This window comes from Oryza glaberrima, chromosome 9 (genome assembly GCF_000147395.1).
Source record: "Oryza glaberrima chromosome 9, OglaRS2, whole genome shotgun sequence".
NCBI classification, from domain to species: Eukaryota; Viridiplantae; Streptophyta; class Magnoliopsida; order Poales; family Poaceae; genus Oryza; species Oryza glaberrima.
This window is the reverse complement of record NC_068334.1, coordinates 14,154,397-14,173,962: the sequence shown is the minus strand read 5'-3', so window position 1 is coordinate 14,173,962 and position 19,566 is coordinate 14,154,397. Positions and strand designations below refer to the sequence as shown.

General features: G+C 44.3%; 3 protein-coding genes and 1 pseudogene across 3 annotated transcripts; 2 read left to right on the top strand and 2 right to left on the bottom strand.

Moving 5' to 3' along the window:
- Positions 1-152: 152 nt before the first annotated feature.
- LOC127784332 (uncharacterized) lies at positions 153-4,519 on the top strand. Its single transcript, XM_052311562.1, has 5 exons — positions 153-1,061; positions 3,060-3,117; positions 3,212-3,295; positions 3,402-3,543; positions 3,777-4,519. The coding sequence occupies exons 1-5, from the start codon at positions 530-532 to the stop codon at positions 4,191-4,193; spliced, it is 1,233 nt and encodes a 410-aa protein (XP_052167522.1). The 5' UTR covers positions 153-529; the 3' UTR covers positions 4,194-4,519.
- Positions 4,520-9,142: 4,623 nt separating this feature from the next.
- LOC127784339 (uncharacterized) lies at positions 9,143-9,442 on the bottom strand. The gene has a single exon (XM_052311568.1). It carries the CDS (start codon positions 9,432-9,434, stop codon positions 9,150-9,152), a length of 285 nt encoding a protein of 94 aa, XP_052167528.1. The 5' UTR covers positions 9,435-9,442; the 3' UTR covers positions 9,143-9,149.
- A 525-nt stretch (positions 9,443-9,967) lies between these two features.
- On the bottom strand, positions 9,968-12,947 carry LOC127784335 (uncharacterized). The gene is made up of 3 exons (XM_052311564.1): positions 12,540-12,947; positions 11,852-12,455; positions 9,968-10,572 (listed from the first exon to the last, which is right to left on the bottom strand). Exons 1-3 carry the CDS (start codon positions 12,808-12,810, stop codon positions 10,494-10,496), a joined length of 954 nt encoding a protein of 317 aa, XP_052167524.1. The 5' UTR covers positions 12,811-12,947; the 3' UTR covers positions 9,968-10,493.
- A 3,039-nt stretch (positions 12,948-15,986) lies between these two features.
- LOC127784330 (uncharacterized) lies at positions 15,987-19,281 on the top strand (annotated as a pseudogene).
- Positions 19,282-19,566: the final 285 nt, after the last annotated feature.

The following is a 19,566-nucleotide window of genomic DNA, read 5'->3' as shown; positions in this document are numbered from 1 at the left end:
CCCCCACCTGCCCACCTCGCCCGCCGTCTCGCTCGCTGTCTCGTCGCCCTCACGTACGACTTCCATCACGAGCCTCCCGCCCGGTCGCCCCGCTCCGGACTCCGGATCGGCCGATCGTGATCGATCGGTCTCGCTGCCGCCCGCCGCGCGCGCGCCCCCCGCGATCTCACGAGGAAAAAGCGGACGACGACGAGGTCACTACTCCCTCCCACGACGCGGCACCAACCGCGCGCCCACGCGAGCGCTCGCGCCGCGCGAACCCAACCTTGCTCGATCGTACGTGTTGCCGTAGCATATAGCGCGCGCGCGCGCGCCACCAGCCACCCACCGTCCGCGTTCGCGCGCGGCGTACCTACGTAATACGCATACCTTGCCCCCAAAAGAGCCTCTCTTATAACGACGCCGCGCCGGCCACGCTCCCCAACGACTCTACCTATAGCTAGCTAGCTCGTCACACACACCTCACAGGCTCACACAGTAGTGCTCGTCCGCCTCGCTAGCTCGCTAGCTACACGTGTACCGTGCCGTGATGTCGTCGCCGGTGGCGTCGTCCAGGGTGGCCGCCGGCGCCGGCGCCGCGCGGAGGTCGTCCCCGTCTCCTGGCCCGAGGCCGGCTGCTGGAAGCAGCGTCGTCAGGGACAAGGACGCTACTACCATGATGAGGAGGAGGCTGTACCAGCAGCAGCACCCGCCGTCGTCGTCCGGCGCAAGGGAGCCGGGGGTGCCGTCCATGCTGCTGCGCCGTGCGGCGGGCGGCGGCGGCGGGCCGCGGTCGCTGAACGTGTCGTGCGCGTCGGAGGCGTCAAACGACTCGTTCTGCAGCCGGGCGTCCACCGGCAGGATCGGGCGCCGGCCGGTGGGCCCGCCCGGCGTCGGCGCCGCGCACGCCCGGCGGAGGGCGGCCGGGTCGGCGGGGCCGCCCGCCGCTCGCCCGGTGGCCCGGAAGGCGGCGGCCAGCGTTGCGCCGGACGTCGCGGCGTCGCTGATCGCCGTGGCGAACGGCGAGGCCGCGCCGGCGTTGACGGGGCCGCCGAGGTGCCCCTGGGTCACTCCTAACACTGGTAAGTTTCAGTTTCACACAATTCAAACCTGCTCTAGCTACTTGGTGATTAATTATGAATTGGTTTAAGTTGATAACGAGTTCGTTCTTAATTTGCATATACTTTTTCTTTATAACTGCCAATACAGATCATCGTTATATAAAATAACTATTAATACAGAAATAATTAAAAACATGTGTTTATATATAGATTAGACTTCTTGTAATCTTGTAGGGACAATTGTACATGAAAAATCTAGGACTTCTTTTGGAGTTGAGGTTTTATGTTATTTTTTTTACAAAAAAAAATGTGTTACAAAAAGCGACCGTTTAACCTTGCTAAAATTTGAAACATCTGCTTGATACGACGATACACTGAAATTTCCAAAAAAAAAAAAGTTGGCATTATTTACTCAGATACAGGTTAAGTTATACTACAGGATCAGATATAGTACATATAGGAATCCTAGTTTACTGATAATGCATAGAAGATGAGTTTTGGCACACCATACATAAATATGTTGTCTTGCTAAATAACGTACTCCATATCAGTAGGTATTCTAAAGTTTTCATTGATGCATATACGCTAAAAAAAATTACCATTAAAATTAACCAAATTGGACACACTCATTTGTGCTTCTGTACTTCATGCGTATTGCACTGTACATCAGAAAGGAGAACAACATAGTCGCCATCGAACAGTGGCTCGCATCCAAACAAGCCTGATTATTCTGTAACATAACTGTCTCAAATAATGCTGTTGCTGCATTGACAAAAGCTTCCAAACACCAGTCTTCACTCTCTTCAGCTAGCACACTAGCACAGTGCCTTCAGCAAAGCAGATATTATCCAAGTACTGAAACAAAATTTTTGCCTCCATCTTGTTAAAGGAAAATTACAACTTGTAAATTTTATGGCAAATCAACCCTGGGGGGTGATGATTATTAATTAGATCATATGACATCACACATATGGTAGGTGGTATAGAAGTACAATAAAAGATGCACTCAAATGTTTGTTGGCAGGTCTGTTATCTAGCAAGTACTTGTCAATTTTATCTTGCAAAAGGATTCCATTACCCACTAACTTGTCGGCAATGCAAAGTTTATGCAAATGGAGTTCATCAAAAGCCTCTAATTGTAGCCAATAATCTCTCAACTGAATTGAAGAATCAAGTGGCAATAGTACCCTAATAACTTTGCAGTGGTTAAACCAGATCACCCATACATATATATCTAATTTCGGATCATATACTGGCTAGTAAAATTCTTTAGTACTCCAAAAGTAATTAACCAATTCCACTACACAGGCTTAATTACCTTGACATGGATTATCATATTATGTTGCATTGTGTATACCACAATGGTGACCCAGGCTATCTTTCTCTTTTATTTTCCTTTTGCTGGCTGCGAAGATATGCCTATCATTGTTGTTCTTTAGTTTATGCAAGTACGTACAACTGCACTTTGCATCTTTTTTGCAGTGCAGTAGGCAGCTGGAAGCCATGACCACTATATTTAATCTCTCTGATGCTCTAGTATTAATTCTCATTTTCTTATTGGTATTAATTATTAGCTGCTTTTTCTTAGTTGTAGCAGTGAGTTCTGCTATTCTAGCTTCACATACTGTAGTACAGCAACTATTGAAAACTAGTATCATTCAGTTCCACATACTGTATTAGTATACGTCAACCATAAAAAAACAACTATTTGAAACGTCAAAGCAGGATCTAGGAGGCTCATCACTCTTCAGTTTCTTGTGTTCTTGGCTCTGCTCATCAGTCAGTCCTACCTGCTGCCTGCTGACCTTACACCTAATTAACTGTTTAGTTGGGGCCCTTCTGTCTCTTTATGGACAAAAACATTCTGCTTGTAATCTGAAGTCCGAAGCACTCTATCAAATCTTAAATCAGTATTGTGTTTGATCCTAAAAACGTTGCAAGTTTTGTCAAAGTTTTCTTTGATTCACCGATTGCTTTCATCTGACCGTGAGGTAATCCCTGATCATGACATTGTAACAGATCCATGCTATGCTGCCTTCCATGACCATGAATGGGGAGTCCCGGTGCATGATGACAAGTACGTCTAAACCCAATCAAATTAGATACAAGTTTTACTTAGAATTCTAGTCAGATAAATTATAAAGTTACAATTTTCAGCCCTGAACCTGCAGGAAATTGTTTGAGATGCTAGTCCTGTCTGGTGCATTGGCTGAAATGACATGGCCTGCAATTCTCAGCAAGAGGGAAACATTCAAGTAAGTATTACTCCTTCTTTTACCCACTGAACTGTCTGAAGAATTGCATTCACTGATCACATCTAACAATTATAAACTTCTTAAAACTAATGAATTAATTCAACAGGGAGGTTTTCATGGACTTTGATCCTCTATTGGTAGCAAAGCTAAGTGAGAGGAAAATTCTGGGGCCATGCAGCCCTGCAAGGTCTCTCCTGTCAGAGCATAGGCTGCGTATAATCATTGAAAATGCACAGGAGGTCCTAAAGGTAAGTAAGCTGACAATCTAGATATCGATCTGTCCACATCTTAACCCTGATGATTAGCCTGAACAGCCCTGGCAACCATCATTTGCTCTTACACTTAATGACACATCTGCTTCTTTCTCGCAATCATGCAATGCCTGTCTGAATCATTCATGCAGCATGCTTAATGGCTGCCTCTTTCTGAAAATCATGCATTACATGTCTGAACTCTGAACTTTTCTGGTTGCTGTTCATAGGTCATAGAGGAGTTTGGATCATTTGACAACTACTGCTGGGGCTTCCTGAACAGCAAGCCGATGGTTGGCAGATTCCGGCACCCGCGGGAGGTGCCGATGAAGACGCCGAAGGCCGACGCCATGAGCCAGGACCTGCTCCGGCGAGGCTTCCTCGGCGTCGGGCCGACGGTGATCTACGCCTTCATGCAGGCCGTCGGCATGGCCAACGACCACCTCGTCACCTGCTACCGCTTCGGCGAGTGCTGCAGCTGCAGCAGCAGCACTGAAGCTCCTGCCGCCGCCGCCATGGATGGCGCTGACAATCACAGCAAGAGCATGGTGAAAGATCAGGAGGTGAACATGATCTGTGGATTGGTCGAGTGCGTCAGCTTGGAGCCGTCGAGAGCTAGAGCCACCACCGTGCTCAGCATCTCCTAGCATTCGCTCAATCGACGGCGGCAATGGCGACTGATCCAGTAGGAGCTTCACAGTTTGTTCACTGTATAGAGTGAGTGAGTTTGCTGCAGTGGCCTCCGTTTTTCTTGGCGTGTCAGAGATTGGGTTTGTGAAATTGTGTATATGATTGTTCATTTGAGGTTTGGGTGATATGTGCTTTGCTTGAACTGTGTGGGTTCAGAGAAAGATACATACATAGGTAGCCAAAAAAAAAAAGTTTCAGACGATTTGATCACCTTACCGGCTGCAGATCATGTAAAGTTGCAATGTTGGTGTTATCTAATTGATCAACTGATACACGCACAGAACCATAAAAAAGTCTGATTATCCGGCTTTTGTCAGATCTCAGATGTGACAGCAAACAGAGACTGAATATCTTAAACCATGCTGGTAAAGGCTTTGGGTTGTTGCATCGTCGCTCTCATGACTTTGGAATTATGGAAGCAATATAGAGCACAAGAGAGCAAGGACAATGGCAAGACTTATTTATGCTAAATTACTAATCTCTTAATGCTTTTGGAATGGGTCAGTGATGTTGCCAATCATTGGAACAATGTCTACATGCCAAGGGCACATTATCCTTACTCCTTAGGGTATAGCTTCTAGGGTACCTAGCTACTTCCCAAACCCGTAACAAACCCCCAACAAACAGGACATTTTTTTAGGAGAATCAGCTATCACGCAATCCTACCTTTCCAGTTTTGTACCCAAAAGAAAGAGAGAGGATTATTATGCCCTGATAAGGGCGTATTTATTTTCATAGTTCAAGTATTCTACATCTCAGGAGTTCAAATTTATTGCAAGTCAGAGGAAACAGGAAGAAACTAAACATCAGGTAGCCTAATCAGTTCTAAAAAACTAAATAATAGTTTGGATGTAACTAATAAAAAACTCATTAAATACAGATAGTTTGGCTGTAACTAAAAACTAAATAATAGTTTAAAACACTAAGTATATGAAAATATGGTGATCTATTATACTAACGAATTAAACAAGTAGCTCACAAGCTGTCTCGTTAAGCTCACGGCCTAAAAACCCAATTTGGCTGGACTCATTAAAAGAAGTAGCACACGGCGCTATACACTATTTGGAAATGGATTTTCAACTCACGAGGAATTATCCTCTTCTCTTATCACCTAAATAGTTATTTTCTAAAAAAAGATAAAATATATTAATATGAGATAAATCCCTCCACAAATATACAAGTTTAAATTCGACACCTACAAATTATATAAAAAAAACCGAAACTAGTTTACATACCTTCACTATATATTTTTTTATTTTTTATTTTGTTACAGCTTGTTGAAGTCGAATTTAACTTACATATTTATGGTATGATATACTCGTACTCCCTCCGTTTTAAATTATTTGTAATTCTGGATTTGTTTTACGTCAAACATGTATATCTTTAACTATTAGTTTTTAAAAGAGTGAATTGCATTTTGGGCTAGGTTTTCTTATCTAAGTTTCACAATGGATCAGGTATTAGTACATATTTTCACTTAGAACGGCCAAGCTTAAATCAGTTCGATGTATATGCTGGAAAGGATAGGTGTAGTGGAGGTAAAGCTGTAAAGCTTGTGCAACAAGCTTGATTTCTGCCCCTGCAGCCATGATGTGCTCATGTGCTCGAGCTCGATGAATTACAGGATGGGGATTTAATTTGCAGAGAGAACTCGAAATGGACATGGTAGAGAAATCAAGCAAGAAAACAATTGGAGGCAGCGAAAGAGGAATTTTATTGGCACCTTGATTTCCACTGCCCTTGTCGCCATTTGCCACCAAGAGTCAAGAGCCTTTTACCTTGCCTTGCTTCCTCTATTCAGGCACTGAGCTGACAAGTGGTAGCTAGCTTGCCAAGCCCCGCTGCTACTGAAGCTTGAGCGACCCCATATACACGAGCACACTGCAATTTGATAGACCGGAGTGAAAGAGATGGAGGTCCAAAGTGCAACAATAGGAAATATTAGCTAGTCCAAAGTGAAAACATAGGATAAGGGGTGGTCTAAAGTGAAAGTTTGGTAAGAAATGGTGACCCAATATGCAATTCACTCTTTTTAAAATTTTGTATAGTTTAACAACTTATGAATTATATATTATAAAAGTACTTTCCATGATGAATTTAAAAATATAAATCCCAAGACATTAAACTATATGAGCTTATAGGAATTAATAGTCAACAGTTTATATATTTGATTTAGGACAAATTTAAAATGGCAAGTAGTTTAAAACGGAAGGAGAATTACTCTATCTGATATTTAAAAATGATAAGATGTCTCTCAAAAAATAAAAACATTTTTCCGACTCAATTCCAAAGGTAATGGGATGCCATATTGCCATACCAGATGGTCCATCTCACCCAGCTCACTATATATTCGATCCATTGCATAATTGCCTCGGGATTACTGCACAGACAATGCGAAGTTCGTATTGATATTGAAATAGCAGAAAAAAAATTACAAGATTACAACTCTAGGAGATCGTAACAGGGAAAACAAACACACCGCCACCGAGAGCTGGCAGTTCCTCGCACCACACCCTGGAGAGGAAACTAGCACCAAGCCGACCACCGCTAAGTGTGATTGATCGCCATTAGGGCAACCAGGGGTTGCAAAAGCCCCACCAAACACCGACTCAACATAGAAGGGCATCAAAAAGCTTTCGGTTATCCTCATGTGGAGGGGTTGAGAAGAGGGAGAGGGCGAGAGAGAAGGAGATCCACTCATCCCTCGCCCCAACCTAATGAAAACAACCTAAAACTGCCGACGACCAAACAGAGAGAAGGCAACGAAGACAAGGAATAGGATCTCCTAAACAACACCTTGACAAAGGCCATGGCGTCTTAGACGTCAACGTTACCATTCAGCTAGACTCGGTTTTCACCTGGAGGGTCCTGTCACCTCCATTCTGCATCGATTGTTGCACAGGGCTTTGTCGACCGAAAGCCTGGTGCGCCCCGCATAAGAGTGCAGGATCGGCCATCGCCAAGCAAAACATCCCTTCCCGGTCTAGTTTGCTGTCCATAAGTCAGTGTTCTCCCCATTGCCGAGTACTTTGCCACTGAGCGAAAGATGATCTCTACATCATTCCCAGGCCTGAAAGTCGCCATCATCCAGGGCCTATCCTTCTATTCCAGTGATTTCGCATGCCACTTCAACCTTAGGGCCTGACCAAAGAAATTCATGTCCTTCACACCGAGACCACCTTTCTCCACTAGAGAGCATACCTTTCGCCACGAGACCAGACAATGTCCGCCGCTCACCTCTTCCTGCCCCTTCCAAAGTAATCCTCGGCATTTTCGCTCTATGTATTTGATTGCCCATCTCGGGAATTGCAGGACCGACATGTAGTGAACAGGTAGGGCCATGAGTACTGATTTGATCAAACAAAGTCTGCCGTCGATGGATAGCATCTTTGGTTTCCAGTCAGCAACTTTCTTTGCTAATTTGTCAAGGATGGGCTGTACTTCAGCTTTTGTTGGTTTCCTTGTTCCTAGTGGGAGGCCTAGGTAGGTGATGGGTAAATCTTCCACATGACAGGAAATGATGGCCTCAACCATCGCCAGCTGCTGATCGTTGCATTGTATCGGTGTGATCGCGCTCTTGCAGAAATTCGTTTTGAGTCCCGTTGCCTCACCGAACAGCGTCAGCAGTCTTTTGATCGTGCTTGCTTCACCGGCCGTTGGCCTAAAGAACAGGACTGCATCGTCTGCGTACACCGAGATGGGGGGTATTTGCCTTCTTGCGTTCAGTGGCGACAACAGCCCTGCCTGCTTCGCTCGATTCACCATGGCTTGTAGGGCATCCATTACTAACACAAAGAGCAATGGAGACAAAGGGTCACCCTGTCTCAGTCCCCTTGCTGGTTTAATTGGATCAGAGAGCACCCCATTTATCAGAATGCTTGTTTCTTCAGTCAGGAGGACAGCCGAGATCCATCGTCTCCAATTCGGGCCAAATCCCCTTAACTCCAACGTGGACAATAGAAAACCCCACGAGACAGTATCAAATGCTTTGGAAATGTCCAGCTTCAATAGCATCATTGCCTTCTTTTGCCGGTGGAATTGCTGCACAAGGCCCTTGACAAAAACAAAATTCTCATGAATGCAACGCCCTTTGATGAAGGTAGTTTGGGAGCAGGGAATGAGGACATCCAGCTTCGTCGACAGACGCTACGCCATTACTTTCGCAGCCAGCTTGGAGAAGCTATGCACCAGGCTGATCGGCCTGTAGTCCTTGAGTAGGGTTGGCGATTCCTTCTTAGGAATGAGCGTGATTATAGCCGAGTTCAATGAAATATACACAACTTCGGAGAGATCAAGATCGATCCCAATGGTATATATATATTCACAAATAGTACACTATGTATGTTGATTTGTGTAGAGATGACGACATGTATATAGATGAATTTGGTTCTTTGCAGTTGCAAAAGCTCGTGGATTATGCCCAATCTTTCAGGTCATTAGGGAAACTAATCATCCATAATCCCTGCCTGACCGAATGGATTATTAGGCACAGATCACTTGCATATCCTGGAGTTTTATTTTTCAGTACGCGACACAATACATTAGACAAACAAACAGACAAGTAGACGACACATAATGTTTGTACCAACGAAATATGCATACAGCTAGTACTTCCTCCATTTCACAATGTAAGTCATTCTAGCATTTCCCACATTCATATTGATGTTAATAAATCTAGACATACAATGTAAGTCATTCTAGCATTTCCCACATTCATATTTATGTTAATGAATCTAGACATTCCTGCATTTATATTGATGTTAATGAATCTAGACATATATATATATGTCTAATTCATTAACATCAATATGAATGTGAGAAATGCTAGAATGACTTACATTGTGAAACGGAGGGAGTAGTACACTTGTTGACACAATAATTTAAACTGGGTAAAATTCATGTAAACTCATGTCTCATGACTCAGCCACCTCACCAGCATTGAAGCAGGCGTCCTTGCTAATGCAGTCGGCGTAGCAGGCGACCGGGGTGGGCTTCAGGACGCACTTGATCGCGCAGAGGATCAGGCAGTTCTGGCACGCCGCCGGGCAGGCGTCGCCGACGTTGCCACGGCCGCCGGCGCCGCCGGCGCCGCCGCCGGAGAGGCCTAGCTCCTCGGCGACGACGTTCCGCACAAGCTCACGCAGCAGCGCGCCGGCGGCTGCGTCATGCTTAGCAGTCGATGACGCGTGGGCTATCATCGCCTGTGACTGTGACCCAATGCTGCACAGAACCAGCACGCACAGGGCAGCCATCTTCAGAGCAGCAGAAGCAGCCATTGCAGCTTGCTGATGCTAATCGATGTAGTTGTAATGAGATGATCGAGTGATTATAGTTAGATTGGGACTCTGATATTGAGAAGAGTTATAAGTGAATTGGGTATTTATAGAGAAGGAAATGGTTAATGTACGGAGGTAATTATCAGAAGCTTGCATTCTGAGGAAAGGGATATATAATTTAAACGGATCATTCCTTCCATGCAAGAACTGCTCTAGTCCATGAAGCAATCCAATCAAGGACGAATTAGATGCCTTCAAAAGGCTCCAAAGTTCTTCGTGCCGTTGTCCGTGAAATAATGCATTTTAAGTTGGCTCTCAGAGCTTAAATTATTACAATGTTAATCAGGAAAAAAAAAAGAGAAAAACCTACATCGCGAGAACATATTGCAACTGTGTAGGAATTTTAAGAAATAGAGACAGAGTTGTTTATCAGTTCGTACACATTGATAATTCCATTTTAGCCCTAGGCAATTGAAGGAAATTTAGCCAGTTAAATTTAAGAGAAAGCAACAATAAGTCAATAATATGTGACAGTGTAAAGCAAGCAAAATTTCCAGCCAAAATAGGATCTTCCTTTCCTTTTATTTCCCTTTAGTCCAAAAAAGGAGCGGCTCTTTAAATTGCCAATCAAGCCATACAAAGTATTGTTTGTATCATTTCAGGTTGCACATTAACAGTAAACATGAATCCCCAATGCAGCAACGCTTATCTGCTCAAAAAGACAAGTGAGAACCTCAACCATGCAACCATTACAGAATTGCTATTAGCTACATAGTGTGGATATTCCATCCAAAGTTCACGCAAAATTGATTAATAAAAAGATGACACTGAGACTTGGATCAGTGACCTGCTCTTCAGGTCATTAAGATCATTAACATTGTACAAAATGTATTTCCACTTCAAGGAGATGATACCATACTTATATTTATTACATGTTACCTATACCTATGTACAAAGTCTGTGTTTAGATAAGACCCTTCACTAACGATGGCAACTCTTACAGTAGTGACTATCTTTCTTCATTGGGGCAGCACAGTAGTAACAGAAATACTGTTTACACCTTCAAGACAAACATGAAAACGTGTTAGTGAAATGACGAAGACTGAAAATGCATAAATAACATTATACAGTACATCTTTAGAATTCAGTGTTTACGAGACAAATAAGGTAAAATATTTTCCCTTAAGTTTTGTGACATATCTAAGAAACCAGAAATGGCAGGTAGACCAAATTTCCAGATTCATAGTGAAAAGAATGGTGCAGCAAACTGTGCAGCAGAAATCTACTGATAACCAAACCAAAACCACAAGCTTCTAGTTGGAACTATGAAAAAAACAAAATTTATGCACAACAAAAACAAAAACTGCTGGCTGTAGTCAACAGTTTCATGCCCATACAAGGGGGAAATTTAGGGCCGTTAGTTTGTTACTGAAATAAACTTTATCAAATTTAGGTAAGGTAACAAATTTTGGTAGGGTAACGAACCTAACAAACTCTTACCATCACAACCTTACATTGCCTAACTCTACCAAAATTTGGTGATTCTGGAATCTTCCATTCAGAAAACTAAGCCAAAATTTGATAAGGTCACAAACCAAACAATTCTACCATTTTAACCTTACCAAATTTTGGTAACACCAAAATTTGGCATTGTCAAAATCTGTAAGGTTGATTCAGCCAACAAACCAAACATGCGCTCAATCATTTCCCTATTTTGCTGTTGAATTGACGGCAGTTTTGAAGTGTCTGCATGGTTAAAACCTACAATGGCTGGGAGTATATCCCGGCATTGACCTATGAGAACAGCAATTATTAAGAAAAATCTTGAGCATAAGGTCAGTAACCAAAACTGCTACTAACCATACCAGTAAAATCCTGACCCAGTAGATAGCATTCACCAAAACACTACTAAACCTAAGCAAAGCTACAGACTTGCTATTTCCATTATAACACTCCAAAGGTACTATGTACTCTTCCAAATATGTAATGATGGTGCACTATGACTTACGTGAACTCTTTAAACATGTACTGCCAATTAGCTAACATCAACGTCACCAACAAAACTATCTAAAGATGGAGAAATGGAAGTTATTCACAAAATTTGATTTGACATGTGTAAAGTATAGCAAAGATTCTAATATATTCTGCAATCATTATGCTTGAGCCATTATTCTTTTTCTAACCACTATAATAGCGAAAAGACTGCCTCATCTCTTCAGTGTACATGAACAGAGGACACCAATTTGTAACTCTATTCAGCCTTTTTGTCCTGGTGTCATCCATTCTCTTAATTTTAGGAGGGACACAAACCAAAATATGGAGTTACATAAACAGATTACCTGCATTTTATCTGTAAACAACCATCAATCCTCGAGACAAACATCTTACAATTTGGGCACCTCTGCCATTTCTTCTTCCCAGCCAGCTTCTTGAACATCAGATCCTCCTCCCCCTTCTCATCATCGCCTAGCTTCCTGAACTCCTTACATTTGATCCCATCATGCCAAGGCACACGACACCTTGCACAAAACATCCGGTGGCAGTGGGGGCACTCCGTCTCCCTGATCTTCTTCTCCGCGCCGTCGTTGTCATTGATCAGCAACGCCGAGCAATCCTTGAACGGACAGTAGTACTTCTTCTCACCCAGTGCCAACTCGCACAGCGAGACGCTCCACCGATCAAACAACTCCGGCGGGATGATATCCCTGCAAGTGTCCATCTCGACGAAACCCTCCTCGCACCCGGGGTCAGGGCACCCGATCACGGCTACGTTCTCGGAGATCTTGGCGGCGACGTAGCGGCCAATGCAGCTGTTGCAGAACGCGTGGGCACAGAAGCTCACGGTGAACTGCTCCGAGACCTGTACCTTCTCCATGCAGACGCTGCACTTGAATCGGCCGCGCTTCCGCCGCTTCTTCCTCGTGGATTCGATAGGGCCATCTTCTGCATTGCGACAGATCGGAACAAATTAGGCAAGGAGCAACCACAAATCGGCGCGCATCAAGGAGAATTGCAAATGGCGGGTACCTTCCGATGATAGCTTGCGCTTGCCCTTGCGGTCGGGAAGGGAGGAGGGTTCGTCGGAGGTGGAGGCGGCGCCGGAGGGGCGGGAGGAGGAGGCGGAGGAATGGGCGGCGTCCGCGTCGCTGGAGGGGTCGAGCGAGAGGAGGATGGCCTGCTGGATCTGGATCTCCTCAGCGCTGTAGGATTCGGCAAGGAGGACGCGTGTTTCGTCCTCCTCGTCGTCGGAGGATACGTAGATCAAGTGTGCGCCACCCGCGGCGGCGGAGGTCTCCATGGCCGGCGACGAGTGGTGCTCGGCGGCGGCGGCGGTTGGCTGGGCGTTGCTTCAGGATGGGGACGGCGTTGTTTGAGGATGGGGATGAGATCTGGGGACACGTGGATGGGTGAGATTCCGTGGTGCAAGTGGGAGAGTGAATGAGCTGGAGTATCTGTAAAACAAGGTCAAAATTTCAGTTTTGGCAGATTGAATTGTTTGGAAAGTTCTAAAATGGCCTAGACTGTGGGTGTGTCTAGTTCACGTCAAAATTGTAAGTTTGGTTGAAATTGGAACGATGTGTGTATATGAAAGCTTTGATGTGATGAAAAAGTTGTAAGTTTGAAGAAAAATTTGGAACTAAACTCGGCATGTGTGTTTACTTTCTTTCCTCCAAATTACTGTGAGACGTGTATAAATAATAATGTTTATACATGTTTTCTACATGCGCATATAAACGATCTCATGTCATGAAATATATATAGATGATCTTATTTTTCATATGAGAATAATATGATACCCTAATTAATTCGAGAATATTTACACGTGCCTCCGTGGATTAGGGTCCATCGTCTATGTTTTCCTAAATTTCATATCATGCCTACTATGTTTTCGAGATTTATATAGTACCTCTTATATCTTTGTAAGTTCCTATTTGATCTCTTATTTCTCCGGCATTGCGGAAGAGTCGCGTATGATTAGACTTTCCATTCAAGGCAAAATATGCATAGTTATAAAAAAAAAATGTGATATTGACTAATGCATTCGTGTGCCATGGATGTACACAAGTTTGTGTGCTAGCATTTCCATTTTTTAAGACCATCTACAAAGTTATTGTAACCAAATAGAGAAGCAATATAAAATACTAATGCAAAAAACCTAATTCGCAAACGGACACGCACCTATAATTCACGCGAACGGATTCCAATCATGTCATGATGTGACACCGAGCATACGGATTAGCGTCTAGGGTTGTGTTGGGAGGGAGGGAAATGCTGGGAGAGGCATGGGATTAGGATTCTAGGCTTAGAGGGACGGCTGGGGAAGGGACGGACCGGTGGTGTGTGATGACACGGGTGGGTGATTTAGCGTGCTAACGCTGAAGCCATAGAGACATGAGAGGATGGGGATGGTGGAGGAAACGGTTGCCAATCAGTTAGGTTGGGCGGGGTAGAGGGTGGCGCCGCTGGCCACCGGAGGTGGGAGAGATGGTAGGGGCCAAGGAGGAGGCATAGCTTTTGTTGTGAGGATGAGCTCGTCGGGTGGAGAGCGAAAGGAGCTCGTTCGAGAGAGGGCAGATAGAACTCGTTGAAGGGAGGCTGTCATGCTTACATTCACTCGATTAGGTCAACGAAAAAAGAGGAACTCAATTTAGTCAACAAGAGAGGAACCAACAATGCGCTCAATTTGGCTGACAAGGGAAGAGGGAAAAAAAAGAAGAGAACATAGGTAAGGGCGGCTACGAAGGCACGTGGGCTTATCAAATTGCATTCACGATGGCTTAGTCATGTGATTATTCGCGCATTACGGCCCCCATACTAATGTACAATATAAGATAGTTATGGGTAGACCTAGCATGCATTCCTTCAGCATTATCAATGCTTTTTTTTAGAGGAATAACATCAAATAGTGTGATGTTTCATATTAATATAACAGGAAAAATTACAAAACTACAGACTTGAGAGGCTACAAACAAGAAAAGAAAACGGTAAAAAAAAACCCAGCACACACTGACAACGCTAACACCCACCCATGAAGTAGCACCGCACCGACCAATGCAATGCGAGGCCGAGCGCCATTATGGACCACTAACGAGAAGGGTCGTAAAGTGGGCGAGAGAGTAGAAGATCCACTCGTCCCTCATATAGAAAAGCCGCCATCCAGAGGCATCTTAAGGTGTCGAAGGCAGAAACAAAGTCTCTTTGGCAACATCTCCATGGACGACGTGATGCCAATGTGCCGCCATCACCTGTACAGGGAAAATGGACACGGTTTTCACCAGGTGTTCACCACTAGGGGAACAGCGAGGCGTCTAGGCAACACCCTCGAGAGGGATCACACACTCAAAAATGTCATCGTTGGCTACATAGCAAGCTACCCCGCGAAGCTTTCACCTGCCGCCTAGCCACCCCCGTTGCCCACCAACATCAAGCCCGCCACGAGTGTGTAGACTGGTGCCTATCCACTAACCTCCGCATGCAAGCATGGCAACCAAGTAGCTCTTCGCACGTTACCATCATGGATATGGGCCCGCCATTATCTCCACGAGACCATATCACCGCAAGGGCGAGCACCCCGCCCTCCCCTACACTGGTGGAGAAACCATCTTTCGTCGGTCGGCCGAATTCCACAATAGTCCTGGATGCAATAAAAACCGGGGCTAAAGATGATCTTTAGTCCCGGTTAAAAAGGGTAACGGGCATATTTAATCTTTAGTCCCGGTTCAAATGCTGTCAGGGCCTGTCAGGCCCCCCGGGATCTTTAGTCCCGGTTGGTAACACCAACCGGGACTAAAGATCGTAACTTTAGTCCCAGTTTGTAATATCAACTGGGACTAAAGATCTCGGGGATCTTACCAACCAGGACTAAAGTCCCACCCCTATATATATGTCTTCTTCCTCCTCCAGTTGCCCGAGCAAGCTTCAAAATTTCTTCAAAAAAGAGGGGAGGTCATGCCAAAATTTCTAGTGAATTTATTTTGGTGATTACATACAAATCGGAGGTGCCTAAAAGGTTTGCAACTTCATCCTCCAATGTTTTTTTTGTCATATTACATTTGTAGCTATGTTTTGCACACTTTTTTGTCTCCAAAATTTAGTTGTAAGTTGATAAGGGAGAAAATTTGTGTGGGGAAGAAAGAATATATAGAAATTTAGTTGATTTGCTAAAGAAGGTTTTATAAAATAGTTGAGAAGGAAAACTATAGTGAAAGTTAATCTTGAATACTAGAAAACAAACTAAAATGAAAATTAAAAGAAGTAAAACACATTAAAATTAGTTTAAAACTTTAGAAATAGTAAATAAGAATTATTTGGTGTAATATTTTATCATTTTTGTATGAATAAAGATATGTCATTATTGTATGACTGTTGAAACAGTTTGTAATTATCTTATAATTATTGTATGACTGTCATTATTGTAAGAATAATTATTTTTATACGATTTTTTTTCGACTCATGTAGATGGATCGGCAATGGATGTACGCTGACCGGCGGTCCAAAGAGTTTATTGACGGCGTGCACTATTTTTTGAGAGTGGCCGAAGCTAACAGGCAAAGGGGTTTTATTTGTTGTCCATGCAATAAGTGTAAGAATCAGAAGGAGTATTCTGCATCCAGGACTATTCATTTCCACTTGTTTGAGTCGGGGTTCATGCCAAGCTATAATTGTTGGACATCCCACGGAGAGCAAGGTGTTGAAATGGAAGAAGATGAAGTGGAAGACGACAATATTCCGGACTTTGCTCAGTACATTGGATTTGAAGGAAATCAAACGGGCGAGGAGGAAAGGGATGCTGATGGTAACGATGTTGCGGATGATCTTGGTCAGATGTTGCAGGACGCCAAGGAGGACTGCGAAAGTGAAAAGGGAGCCCATAAATTGGACAAGATGTTAGAGGACCACAGAACTTCGTTGTACCCAGGTTGCGAGCAGGGGCACAAAAAGTTGGATACCACTGTGGAGTTCTTGCAATGGAAGGCAAAAAATGGGGTTAGTGACAAGGCATTTGGCGATTTATTGAAACTTGTCAAGAACATTCTTCCGGAGGGAAACAAATTGCCCGAGACAACGTACGAGACTAAGAAGATAGTCTGCCCGCTAGGACTGGAAGTTCAGAAGATTCACGCATGTCCGAATGATTGTATCCTATATCGCGGTGAGGAGTATAAGAACCTAGAAGCATGCCCTGTTTGCAAAGCACTACGATACAAGATTAGACGAGACGATCCAGGAGAAGTTGACGGGCAGCTAACAAAGAAGAGAATTCCTGCTAAGGTGATGTGGTATTTCCCTATAATACCACGGATAAGGCGTTTGTTCAGGAACAAGGGGAATGCTAGAATGATGCGATGGCACGCTGAAGAGCGTCAACAGGACGGGATGCTGAGACACCCCGCCGATGGTTCGCAGTGGCGAAACATAGACAGAAAATTTAAAGAATTTGGAAATGACGCACGAAACATACGGTTTGGTTTGAGTACGGATGGCATGAATCCTTTTAGAGAGATGAGCAGCGGCCATAGCACTTGGCCCGTTACGATGTGTATCTACAACCTCCCCCCTGGCTATGCATGAAGAGGAAGTACATAATGATGCCGATTATTATTCAAGGCCCCAAGCAACCTGGTAACGACATCGATGTGTACCTAAGACCACTGGTCGAAGATCTTAAGCTGTTGTGGAAGAAGGAAGGTGTCCCCGTGTGGGACGAGGACAAACAGGAGGAGTTTAACATACGAGCACTGTTGTTCGTAACCATCAACGATTGGCCTGCACTTAGCAACCTATCCGGACAGTCCAACAAGGGGTACAAGGCTTGCACTCACTGTATGGATGAAACAGAAAGTATGTATCTTAAGCACTGTAGGAAGGTTGTATACATGGGTCATCGTCGATTCCTTGCAGCAAACCACCCGGTACGGAAGAAAGGCAAGCACTTCGAACATAAGGCTGACCACCGTACGAAGCCTAAACATCGCAACGGGAAAACAGTGTTTGCTATGGTTAAAGATCTTAAAGTAGTGTTCGGAAAGGGGCCTGGAAGCCAGCCTATAGAGAGCGAAGATGGTCACGCGGCAATGTGGAAAAAGAACTCTATATTTTGGGAGTTACCCTATTGGGAATTCTTGGACGTACGCCACGCAATCGACGTGATGCACCTCACTAAGAACCTTTGCGTAAACCTTCTTGGCTTCCTAGGTGTATACGGAAAGTCGAAAGATACACTGGAAGCACGTAATGATCTGAAGCATATGGAACAACGCGGCGACCTTCACCCGGAACCAAAGGAGAAAGGAAGCCATTACTTGAGTCCAGCCAGCTACACTCTTAGCAAGGCAGAGAAGGAAAGTATGTTTGAATGCTTGGAGAGCATAAAGGTACCGTCTGGATACTCCACGAATATCAAGCGAATAATAAGCACGAAGGAGAAGAAGTTCACAAACCTAAAGTCTCATGACTGTCACGTGTTGATGACACAACTGCTACCAGTTGTAATAAGGGGTATCCTTCCAGACAATGTCCGGGCAACAATAACAAAGCTATGTGCATTCATGAACGCAATTTCGCAGAAGGTCATCGATCCGGATAGATTAGAAGCCCTTCAGAATGATGTGGTGCAATGTCTCGTCAGTTTTGAGTTGATATTTCCACCTTCATTTTTCAATATAATGACGCATCTGCTTTGTCACCTTGTGAAAGAGATCAGTATTCTCGGGCCTGTGTACCTACACAACATGTTTCCTTTTGAGAGGTACATGGGCGTTCTAAAGAAGTATGTTCGTAACCGTGCTCGCCCAGAGGCAAGCATCGCCAAGGGTTATGGAACAGAGGAGGTCATCGAATTTTGCGTAGAATTTATCGAAGACCTTCGCCCAATCGGGGTACCTGAATCACGCCATGAAGGGAGACTACGGGGAAAGGGAACTCTCGGAAGGAAAGCAATAATGACGGTAGACAAAAATTTATTCCGTAAAGCCCATTTCACTGTTCTGCAACACTCTTCATTGGTAGCTCCTTACATCGAGGAGCACTTGGCTCTAGTTCGCGCCAGGAACATCGGTAAGTCCGATGCATGGATTACACGGCATCACATTGATACTTTCCCCACGTGGCTACGACAACATCTCATGGGTAACGAGTCGATCAACCAACAACTTGCCTTCCTGGCGAGGGGACCGTCTGGGTCGATCGCGACATTCCAGGGATATGAGATCAATGGTACACATTCTACACGAGAGCCCAAGACACGAAGAGCACGAACCAAAACAGCGCTGTTCGTGTCGATGCCATGGGACACGATGGAACAACTGCCACGTATTACGGTGCCATCGAGGATATATGGGAACTTGACTATGGTCCTCTCAAGGTTCCTCTGTTCCGGTGCCAATGGGTTAGGTTGACTGGTGGAGGCGTAATGATTGATGACAGTGGTATGACAACTGTTGACCTTAACAAGGTTGGATACTCGGACAAACCTTTTGTCCTTGCCAATGATGTAACGCAAGTCTTTTTCGTGAAGGACATGTCTAGCAAAGGAAAGAAGGGCAGAGGGCCTGACGAGCCTAAGCGTCACGTGGTTCTCCCAGGCAAAAGAAAAATCGTCGGAGTTGAGGACAAGACTGACGAGGATTACGATAAGTTGGATGGACAACCCCCTTTCATGGTGACGATTGACCCTAGCATCCTCCTATCAAATGAAGACACCCCTTACTCACGTAGCGATCACAAGGAGGGAACAATAGTAAGGAGAAAGTACGTGCGGTCAACCGTCACCGCCGATGTATTGCCGTAATTATTGTGTACACGATGTAAACTATTTTGGATATATTGATTATCCATATAAATCAATTGATGTATAGCATATGTTAATTACGCACGAGTATTAGAGGTTTTAACAAGTTTAAATCATGTATATGCTAGTTATATGCGATACTTACAATTTTTAAAAGTTTTAAATCACGCAGGTGGCAATTTCATATTAATTAGAGTTTTTAACATTTAATTTACTATTATTCATATGCTAATTATAATTGACTAGAGAATTTTTAAAAGTTTC

What these genes read in the sequence shown, in the direction of transcription:
- LOC127784339 (XM_052311568.1), bottom strand. Translation starts at nt 9,434, where the DNA reads ATGATAGCCCACGCGTCATCGACTGCTAAGCATGACGCAGCCGCCGGC.
- LOC127784335 (XM_052311564.1), bottom strand. Translation starts at nt 12,810, where the DNA reads ATGGAGACCTCCGCCGCCGCGGGTGGCGCACACTTGATCTACGTATCC. An exon ending in GCGCAAGCTATCATCGGAAG is followed by an intron (nt 12,456 to 12,539) that starts GTACCCGCCATT and finishes GTCGCAATGCAG; the next exon opens with AAGATGGCCCTATCGAATCC. An exon ending in TGTTTACAGATAAAATGCAG is followed by an intron (nt 10,573 to 11,851) that starts GTAATCTGTTTA and finishes TTTGTCTTGAAG; the next exon opens with GTGTAAACAGTATTTCTGTT.
- LOC127784332 (XM_052311562.1), top strand. Translation starts at nt 530, where the DNA reads ATGTCGTCGCCGGTGGCGTCGTCCAGGGTGGCCGCCGGCGCCGGCGCC. An exon ending in GTCCCGGTGCATGATGACAA is followed by an intron (nt 3,118 to 3,211) that starts GTACGTCTAAAC and finishes CTGAACCTGCAG; the next exon opens with GAAATTGTTTGAGATGCTAG. An exon ending in ATGCACAGGAGGTCCTAAAG is followed by an intron (nt 3,544 to 3,776) that starts GTAAGTAAGCTG and finishes TGCTGTTCATAG; the next exon opens with GTCATAGAGGAGTTTGGATC.